Source organism: Elaeis guineensis, chromosome 2 (assembly GCF_000442705.2).
Source record: "Elaeis guineensis isolate ETL-2024a chromosome 2, EG11, whole genome shotgun sequence".
Taxonomy (NCBI): Eukaryota; Viridiplantae; Streptophyta; class Magnoliopsida; order Arecales; family Arecaceae; genus Elaeis; species Elaeis guineensis.
In genome coordinates, this window is record NC_025994.2 from 117,140,394 (window position 1) to 117,151,166 (window position 10,773).

At 37.0% G+C, this 10,773-nt stretch overlaps 1 protein-coding gene across 2 annotated transcripts; it reads left to right on the forward strand.

Moving 5' to 3' along the window:
• The first annotated feature begins 3,225 nt into the window (after window positions 1-3,225).
• On the forward strand, window positions 3,226-8,979 carry LOC105041191 (protein VTE6, chloroplastic). Of its 2 annotated transcripts, none has more exons than XM_010918061.4 (6): window positions 3,226-3,651; window positions 4,466-4,719; window positions 5,817-5,940; window positions 7,043-7,147; window positions 8,359-8,541; window positions 8,625-8,979. In XM_010918061.4, exons 1-5 carry the CDS (start codon window positions 3,253-3,255, stop codon window positions 8,443-8,445), a joined length of 969 nt encoding a protein of 322 aa, XP_010916363.1. In that variant the 5' UTR covers window positions 3,226-3,252; the 3' UTR covers window positions 8,446-8,541; window positions 8,625-8,979. The 2 variants fall into 2 exon arrangements, with proteins under 2 accessions (XP_010916363.1, XP_010916355.1); XM_010918053.4 differs by having other exon boundaries at window positions 8,359-8,538.
• The last annotated feature ends 1,794 nt before the right edge of the window (window positions 8,980-10,773 follow it).

Genomic DNA, 10,773 nt, shown 5'->3' on the forward strand with positions numbered 1-10,773 from the left:
GGTTGTTTCGTGGTCTAATTATAGGAACAAAGGGGAGCGATTGATGTCCACGTGCATAGTTTGTGTACCACGTGGCACATCGCATGCATGAGATGTGGCATCTAACAACATGGAATTCTATGGTATTCTCTGCATTGAAAACTTTTGTAAGGGGGACGCATTTGGTTTTATCCTCTGGTGGCAAGAGTGCAAGATCCTCTCCAAGCATAGCCGCAAACAGGTGGGGTTAGATGGGGCTCAGTTTGATGGAGACCCGAGTTCAATTGGCTTCAGATATACAATTAGAATCTGGATCTAATCTAATACACTAATGGCTATTTGTTGGCTTAATTTCCTTTCATATATAATACAGGCAGGGTCCAAGTTTCTAAAGCTAGATTTGAAATTTTAATTTATTTTGTATATCATGTCATGTTAGTTTAGTGTGCTTGAATCTTGTTCATACCCGACTCTTTGAAAAGCTTGATCCTAATTTGGAACCCCTAGCTAACCCATGGATCTTAAACTTGGACAGTGGGTTGGTCTTGGTTTGGGTCAAATATGGGTCTCCAGTGCGTGAATCATGGTTCATTGGGATGGATCTCCTTCCAGCTCTAAACTAGATTTCAGCTTCGAACTTGTGTATCCTTTTTTGCCCCTCTGTTTACCTTCTCTTACAGTATCAAATTAAAGCATTACTTTAGTGCAAGCCACCGTGGTAGGCTTAATTTGGAGAAATGCCCTGCGAAATAGATCACATTGAAACACTTCCGGAGGGCAATCATTATTGCATTTGTTAGAGAGCGGTTTAACCGTAAACTTCAACAGAGGAATTGTGGACTAAATTTTGTTCCAGATACATAACGAAAGTAATCAGAGAACGGTGTAATCAGATTCCTTTTTTTTTTCTCTCGTATCTTTTGCCTCTCTCGAAGTAATCTAGGTTCTCTAAAAGGTTAAAATGAACCCTCGTTATCATGTATCAATGCCAACCACTGACATTGTCTCCGAAATATTTTGGTACAAAGATTAACATATGCTGCTCCTCGAGATTTATTATATGCTATTCACTCTGCGCAAGACTATAATAATATATAAACCCAAACCAAGTTTGAATCCTAGCTGGTTACTACGGGGTGTCCAGTTGAGTCAGTGGCCGCAAACTAACGCACCTAAGACCTTGGATTGTTAAAATGGGGCCGCCACTTCAAGCCCAAGTTGGAGAGGATCCTGCCTCGTAAAACTTTATGCCCATCTCAACAACTATCAAGTGTCAACTCTGTTGTATATCTGGGACCATCTAACCAATAACTTCTCGTCGTCCTGATCTCTTCGATCTCATGACTATTTATCTTGTACTCGCAAGTATCCACCTTGGGAGGCAGTCTTCATGGGTTCGGATTATGTCTTCATCATAAAAATAACTGTCGATCTTCTTTTGCATCCATTAGATCTCATTCCGCACAAATCTCAAAGCACTCTGTTTCCTTTCATCCATCCATCTATACTGATTTTAAAGCGACCATTGTATAATCCAACGATGGATTTACGTGAAGGAAGGTGAATCCTTCTCTCACGCCAAAGATACAAATCCGGTCCTGGACCGCCATAGCTTTTGTTCACCGGGGGAAGTGACTCAAACAAACACCGGGATGTGTACTTCTTACCTGCTATCAAGGATAATGATCATATAAATAACATATTCCCAAGTTCTTCGTTGGGCGCCCCCAGGACTCGCTTTGAAAAATCCTCTAACATTACAATCCTCCGACAGTACATTCATATCGTATCACTCAAAAAAAAAAAAAATCAAGAATGTTATTCGACAATTACTAATCAAACTTGTGAGGTAATTGTCTAAAAGACATCACTGTCTGGATTTTTTATTTAGTAACATAACTATTTGACATTATATTCCATTTTTTTTCTTTTAAAATTCTGGACCAAAAGCTGCCTCCAAGTCAAATGACAAACCAAAGTCGTCCAATAACTTTCTAGAATCGGCTATTTATTTTGAAAACTCAGTTTAAGCTTCGGTTTGTTTTGTTTTTGTTTTTGTTGAAATCACTAAAGGTGGCTGAAGAGAGAATAGGACCGAGATCAAATAACAAGGAGACCAAAGCTTAACAAAATAAACATTAGTACCAAACATTAGCACCAAACATTAGCAAAGATAGGTACAATAACTATTGGATCTGCCAAACTTCCTTCTTCCTATTTTTAGAAATAAAAATGGACGATAACTACTGGATTTGTAATTAAGCTGCGATAACATCACAAAAGTCCATGACAGGTAGAGTTTCATGGAAGCTGACTCATAATTTTTTTTCTTCTAGTGGATTACAAGCGAATAATTTGACAACACCGAGTGAAAGACAACAAGGACCAGTGAAGAGTTTAGATGACTTAGGGTTGACTCTTAGTCTTTCCCCAGCTTCTTCTTCTTCTTCTTCTTCTTCTTCTTCTTCTTCTTTTTATTTTTAAATTTATTCAAACAAAATAATCAGTTTAGTGTACTTCCAAAACTGGTGTCTTTTCTTTTAAATTCTAATATTTTTATTGTATTACATTCTATGTTATTTTATCTCAAAAAAATTTAAATATTATGTAACATAGTCACCATCTTAATTATTAACTCTAGAATTATAGACTTATTGTATCCTATGGTAAAACCAAATGGCAATTAGTCTTATTATAATATAAAAAAAATATCTTTAGTCTCATATCGATTGTGAATTAAAAAAAAATATGACTCATATGAATCAAGATCATTTCTTCCCCATTGAGACATATTTTAAAGGATACGCCATAAGTCTAAGTCAAAGTGGATAATACTTTGTATGTACGAGTGCGAGACTATACTGTGGCGTAGAAAAAATATCTTTAGTTCCACGTCATCGATTGTGAATTAAGAAGAACATCTATCGAAGAAGTCTGGACATAACTCTAGCTATTAATCTCACGTGCCACAAAAAAAATAAAATATTTAAATTAATTTTTTTTAAATTATTATCGTATGAATGCGAAGGAAATAATAATCTATATTAATTAAGGATCATATTATATTTTTTTTTGGAGCAAAATCTTTCTCGGACATAACTCTGAAAAAATAATTGAAAAATAATTCTTGAGCACGATTACTAGCATTTGGAAACATGTCTTAGAAAAAGTTTAAAATAAAATAAAATTAAATTAAATTAAAAAATCCTTCGTGGCGTCGGGTAGAAGGAGCTTAAAGTCCCTTCTACCGTAAGAGAGAAAACAAACCGTCCAATGGCCTACACTCTTTTGCTCCCACTCTCCAGACCACCGCTGTCGGCGCCTCCTCTCCGGCGACTCTCCGTCCCCAATTCCCTCCCGTTATTCTCGGTCCCCAAAACCCTAGTCCTCAATCCGAGATCTAGGGTTCCGAGAATGCTCTCTCCCCCCAGGGCCTTCTCGTTTCAAGAGCTAGCGGGGCTCCAGAACTCGCTCCTCGATCTCCTCCGGGCCTCGCCCCCAACGTGGAAGTCCGCGATCGCCAGCAATCTCCTTATTTTTCTCGTTGGTTCCCCGATTCTCGTCTCGGGGCTCTCCACTTCAGGGATTGGAGCGGCGTTTCTCCTGGGAGCCTTAACGTGGAGGGCCTTCGGGTGGCCTGGATTCCTCCTTGTTGCGGCCTATTTCGTTGTTGTAAGTGGAATTTCACAATGTTTTTCCTTAAATGCTTGTCTTTGGATTCTTTCCTTACTATTTTCTGGCATTGAAGGTTGATTTGCGATCTTTATTAATTTTCTCATAATCGAGATGGTAACGAAATTGTTGAATCTCGATCTTTCTTTAGTTAGTCGAGTTTTCATACTATTTTGATAGATTGAGTAATTGTTATTCTTCAAGAGGCTCGAAGGATCAGGTATTTCAATTCATGTATCTTTGTGATAAAAAGTTGGAACCTTTAAAAATCTTTCTTATGTAAATTTCTTTCTCATCCCAGATGATTATCGCAAATTTCTGTCATCTCTCTTTGCACATGATCACGATCAGATCATTATTTTTCTCACTCCAAGAAATTGGCGTCAAAAACTATCACATTGAGGTGACACCCATTTCTATTTCTCACATGGTTTGGCAAGCCCTAGATCTAACTCTGGTCAAAAAAATAATAAGAAACTGACTCTAGTGAAGTACGACAAGCTTTCTTTGATGGAAAATAAGTCCGTAAAGATATAGAGGAATATTTTAATGGAAGTTCATATTTTAAAGCTTTTTGTTAGATTGGCTATTTCGTTGTTTATGTAGAATTTTCATTCTGATGATGCTGTTGTGCAACTTATTTACCATACGCTCACCCTTTTTTATTTTCTTCGCCTAAGTCTCCTAAACCTTTTTTGTGCACTTATTGACCATACAGAGATACTGTAATTCATAAGTGATATCTCATCATCATCTTTTATGCATTTTAATATGATCGCTTTTTTTACACTCTTAACGTCTATTAGATTTGCAGGGAACAGTGGCAACAAAGTTGAAGATAACACAGAAAGAAGCTTTAGGAGTGGCTGAGAAAAGGAGAGGAAGAAGAGGGCCAGGCAGCGTTATTGGATCTAGTGCTGCTGGTTGTGTTTGTGCTTTCCTATCAATATGTGGTATTGGTGGCCGTTCATTTGCAGGGCTTTGGCAACTTGGCTTTGTTGCCAGTTTCTGTACTAAGTTGAGTGACACAGTTTCCAGTGAGATAGGCAAGGCATATGGGAAGACTGCGTAAGTGTCTTGTGCAAACATACTGTTACATTATTTTGTAGAATGTTTTCAGCTACTTGTGGTTGAACAAGATGATAAATCTTGGTCGACTCTGCTAGCATGGGCACTATGGTGTGCCAAGCACTCGCATGCAGCTGTGCCACATGCCAAATCGGCACTGGACAGTATGTGCTGAGCATCATAGAATGTCATGACCAGCAATTAAGTCATGTTTTTTAGTGTCTTAATGCTTATTTTCTTGTTCTTACACATTAAACTAGCTCATGTATACCACAAATGTTCATTCTACTATCCCATTAGTTTCTTCTATGCAAAGATTATCTTCCGCTCTTATTTAACAGATTTTGGTTTAAAAGTTGATGATATATTGCTGTGTACATATGTATAGTTATGGTGTGATGGGGCTATGTATTTCTAGTGTATGTTGTGGCTTCTGAAACCTTTAGTTCATGCTTTTGCATTACCACAGATCCTCTAATAATTTTTCTGTAGTCCAGAATTCCTAGAAAGATCTAACTCTGAAGAATTATGTTTAGGGGGCAATAATCCACCGAATATGGATAAAAGTAAGAAGTGTCATCAAATATATTATGATAAAAGAAGTGTTATACATGTTTGGAGTCTTCTGTACTTGGCTTACTAAATAATGGTTGTAAGATTGTCTTATTACATTATGTGCATATAATCACGTACTCAGCTTACTAGATGATGGCTGTGAGATGATGTTATCATGTTTTGTGCATCTTCTGTAAATCGTTAAACATGGTGTCCTCACTTGCCATTGATTAAGTACACCTTCGAGGAACTTTTTCCTTTTTTCTATTAATAGTAGTTTATTATTATGAACAATGAGCTGGAAAAAAATTGCTTCTGAACTTCTGTTCAGTGAGTATGGTTTAAGGTAATCAGCATATTTGAGGAAATAAGAGCACGCATAGTGTTGATTCACAATAGGTATTCTTCTAGTAAAGCCACGATTGCCTCCTCTTAGGAATGGTTTCTGTGCTAGTGAGACACTGCCTCTTCTCAATCAATAATTTTTCTGTTTATATGGATATACACTTCATGATTGTTCATCTCTGTTGCTTCTGGAGCAGGTATCTTGTCACAACATTCAAGGTAGTCCCAAGAGGTACAGAAGGAGCTGTAAGTGTGGAGGGGACCATTGCTGGGTTTTTAGCTTCAATTCTTCTTGCTAGCATTGGTTATTTTCTGAGAGAGGTATATTTCCTATTAAGTAGATCATTTTATTTAAATTGTTATCCTCAATGTATAGTTTTCACGTTTGAATTGGGAGATGTTAAAGCTGATAATTCATGGATATTCTCACTGGAAGTATTGGTTGGTGAATTTAGTTTTCTTTTCTATTGACTGCAAATAAGTTATATAAACTCACAAATCCCTGTTTATATGAAAATAGTGTATGATGTGGCTGTCATTCCATCTGCTACTAAATTCCTTGTGACCTGGAATCTGATTAGGAGCTCCTGCCTTTTATACATGTAGTAAAATTTATACCTTGCCTTATTATGTATGAAGAGATAATATAGTAATGAATCAATGCAAGTAATATAAAAATATCTGAAGAATCAAAAAGTGAGTGTTAGTTTTCGAATTCAGAAATTTAGAAGTTGATGGAGCACAATTGCATAAAGTTGGATAAGCATTCATGAAAACAGGAGCCAGGTCTGAACAAATGGAATATTAATGCTCCAATATAGCTAAAAATATGCAATTGCATCAGTCACCAAGAACAAAGAGCTTTTAACTTGCACCCAACATCCATCTATTTAAAATAGGCTTATTATGTAGGTTAGCGATGCTATCTGACCCTAAATATTGTTCTGATAGGTAGCTTGTCTTGTTTTAGAAATATTTTTAATCTTTTATTGGAATTATTTAATTTTATCAAGATTAATATGTTCAATCCTATTCCTATATTTGTTCGATAACCAATAACGTAACCAATGTACATGGTTGACTGGATGTTGTTTTCAGGGTTGCAATGTGGTACATTTCATAACAAGAGCTTGTAAATGAATATGTTGGTTCATTGTCTTGCTAAAGACCTTTTTGTAATCATATTCGTTTCCTCTCTTTCCAGACCTTTCACTACTTCTGCCTATGAAACAATGCTTGTCCCTTTTTCCCAAACTATGCAGCAGAGATGAATAACCTTTCCCTTTTCAAGCAATTCTCAGCAGGCCAACAATTCCACACCTATTCGGATATTCATGTTGTCATTGCTGTGCAAGTGCTGCTAATAACAGTGATCTGTATGTGTTATTTAAGTTTTCATTGACCTCATGTCCTTGTGATACAGATAGATGTACCCCAGGCTGCTATATGCGTTCTAGCATCTCAGATTGCAAATTTTGGTGAGAGCCTAATTGGTGCTGCGCTACAAGACAAAGAAGGTTTTCGATGGGTAAGTTGCCATTCCAATGACCAGCTCAATGCTTCTAAATTATTAGTTATATGGTGAATGTGCTCCTTACCTATTGGTTCTTTCTTCATTGACATGAAAAAGAATGAAATAAAATATTTGCACAACATGATGCTTATTGGATGTGCTATTTAGGTAGCACAAGCGCATCTATTAATATAATGGAAAGGTGAAGATTGACAATTTCCAACAGAATTTCATCTGGGTGGAGAATTAGGGATGTGATTTAGGAGAGTCATGTATAGGCACATGCAGATGATATATAGGAAGACATTTCACATAATGACAAAAACGCCTGTGATTTTGGACAATGCAAAAAAGTTGGGCAATGATGGGAACCCTGGCATGACCTGTATGCTGCAAAAGTGAGAAATTGAGGTATATGTGGTTCTTTGGTAGGAAAAATGGAACTTAGAAGTTTGCATGCTAGAGAAAACAACAAATCTGCATCTAGTGGAGGACCAACTATGATCTCACTGAATAGGCAAGCAACGAAAGACCAAGATCTTTTGAGAGAAAGAAAAGAGCTCAGATTGTGTGGAAGCCTGGAAAGTTATTCAATAAAAATGAGAGGAAAGCCTGTGAAATATGAAAACCTATCGAAGTGAAAAGAATTTAAAGTGACTTGCATCAAAAAAGGCTGCAGCTGCACTTTAGGAGGAACTATTGTTGACATAAAAGATGGAAGATCCATTATAATTTCAAACATGAAATCAGAAAAGAAGATCCTCTATGGTGTTATGGACAAATACTGAGAAGGTATGTCCAAATTCATGATAGGCCACACTGTTTACAATTAAGCATGCTGTTCTATGTTCAACAATTATTTAATTAAATCAAATGCGAGTTATATTTCTACCGATATACATAATCTGATTTTAACCATCTACTTGGCTTTATCTATCCTTCATTTGAAGAGGAAATAAAAAGGTTTTCTCCCATATTTCTTTAAGCGGACTGCCTAGCATCCAGGAGGAACGTATACAAGATCATTGATATGATTGCAATTTACAGGCACTATAGTGCACAAGTTCTGGTTTCTACTTGTACTGCAGAATTTCATATGGATTTTACTGTATTATAAATTTAATCACTGGTCATTGATCTTATTGTAGTTATACTGTTTATTGGCAGTTTTATTGACTTTCTGATCTGCAAGGTTAACATTAGCTGTCACTTCTTTTGCTGTACAGTTGAACAACGATGCTGTCAATGTAATCAACATCTCCATCGGCAGCATTTTGGCCGTTCTGATGCAGCAGTTCATGCTACAGAGCTAACTTCAGTAAATAATAGCCATAGCATTGATCCCTGTTGCATGTATATCACATGAAACTAACAAATGAAATGATCGAGTTCGTCAACATAAGAAGGTAGCAGTAAGATTACTGAAACAAATTATGATTATTTATAACCACAAAAGATACGAAGTTCTGAAAAGGATTGACTTCTCGTGCAGGTAAGGCCTGAAATTTTTCAGAGGATCAGTTTGTGTTCTTGAGAACTGCATGGAATGAAAAGTTAAAGAGGCATTTAATTAACAATTCAACCTTCCTTCGCATGTTTGCCATTTTCTTTGAACAGAAGATGATAGCCTGATCCATGTGATTCCAAATCAGCCTGACATATTGTGTAAAAGTTGGTTATTACATCATGAAATTTTAGGAATTGATCTTATCAGTTGCTGGTTGCCTTATATTATCATTTTCAATGAGTGATGCAATTTGTTGTGAAATAAATTATTGGATGATCAAATGTTTGTTGTTGTAATGAAAAAGAAATTTATTTTCCATTATTCAAAAGCTTTCCATGTCTGAACATATTATCTGGACTTTTTTTTTTTCCGCCTCAGTTTGTGTTAAATGTCCTCTAACTTGTGTCTCCATGGCTTTGTATATTATTTCTTCTGTAGAAGCTTTTGTCATTAGATTACCTAGTGGAAAATTTTGATTGAGCAGCTTGCTTTGAATGATTTCTTGTTTTTCCAAGCCCTGAGTCAGCATTTGTCTGTATTAAGTTCAGGTTGACTAATTCAGATTTAAGAGCGTATCAGATGTCATTTCTGGGTTGGATTCATTTAAGCGTGCCATGCAACCCCCTGGGAAGGTTCCCACCTTTCTCATTTTGATATGGAACCTTGTTGATGGTTAGGTATGTACAATGGATGAGATTGGATGAGGTAGGTGGTGGAAGTGTGCTGATCCACTGTCTTTTTATGGGGAATACATGATCCAACATTGTTCTTCGGAAACAGGAGCCTCTTATTTATCTTAGAATTTGGAAATTTAAGCTTTTGGAAATGATGTCTGCCCGCTGTCAGCATTTGTTTGGACTTTGAAGATGACACCAAGCGTGTTATTACTATATATTCTTGGATCTAATCCGACTTCAGAGCCACTTGGTGGGGTAGAAGCCTGCTTGCAGGTCAGTGTCTTGCCCTAAGCTTTCTCATGGTGGAATACCAGAAGAGTGGAGTCCCACACGAGGGGCGCGTATGCATTGAGATTGCTGTATGTGCCAGTAAACGTGTATGCATGTAGTTACATAAGGTGGAGGACTTCTTTTTTTAAAGCGTTATGGCATGCGCTTTTATATGTGAAAGGGCTCCCGTTAGCTCATTACATGTCTTTGTTGGGCTCTGAAACATTCTGGCAGCAAGTGTTTTGGGTGTGAGATTCTTCGGTCTCAGGCATCTATCCTTTCCAACCTGCTAATGTGTGGCTCGCGCGTCCGATTAAGCGAATATATGGGAACGGATGCATGGGGGACACCGCCGATGTGGAAAATTTCCGTATCTGCCACATTGTATGTTTGCTTGTTGAGTTGTTGGATCACATCTGCCTCTTGTGCCAGCTGCTTGTTGGTTGTGCTGCTGCTGTCGTTATGCTTAAGTATGATGTCTCTTTTTTTTTTTTTTTTTTGGTCTTTCGAGAAAAGGCTCTAAATTTTTGATGGTAATGGCTCATAGGTCTTATAATTATGTTCTAGTTAGCGACAGCTGCTGGTCTTATCTGTTGTTTGATATCATGCCAGATATCAAGAATGCTTGTATGATACGGTGCTATTGTTGATTTGAATGGTCAAATTTTGATGTTATTATCCTATATTGAATTAATTACCTTGTAATTTTATAGCATTATATTTATAAGCCACTTAAAACCTTTAGATTGTACCTTGAATTTCATCAAAAATTAAAGTAAAATTCCACGCTGTAATGATGTGATTCATGCATTCCACAAGCTCGTTGGTCAAGTGAGCGCAAGGCTGCAGCCTTAGGACTTCGTACCGTGATCTCCCATGTAGAAATTTTGAAAAAGTAAAGGAGAAGAGAAGAGTCTATAGGAGGGTCATCAAGATTAATAGTGGTTCGTACCCAAAAAAAGATATTGAAAGTGGTAAAAAATACTAAATAAAGAAATAACTGTTGTTAACCAGTAAAAAGAGAAAACTTTATTTAAACTTTAAAAGCCATTCCCCGCTCCCAATCCGGAAATCCCTCCGCTCAATCTTTCCCGAGTACTGACGCTACATGGGTTCATTGCGTTTCAAATAAAAACACCAGGACCCCACCAACCTATCATATCAATCACATCAGAACCCATTCTATC

Excerpts from the sequence above, each read along its gene's own strand:
- LOC105041191 (XM_010918061.4), top strand. The coding sequence starts at position 3,253 with ATGGCCTACACTCTTTTGCTCCCACTCTCCAGACCACCGCTGTCGGCG. Across the intron at positions 4,720-5,816 it reads AAGGCATATGGGAAGACTGC|GTATCTTGTCACAACATTCA; the intron begins GTAAGTGTCTTG and ends CTTCTGGAGCAG. Across the intron at positions 5,941-7,042 it reads TTGGTTATTTTCTGAGAGAG|ATAGATGTACCCCAGGCTGC; the intron begins GTATATTTCCTA and ends CTTGTGATACAG.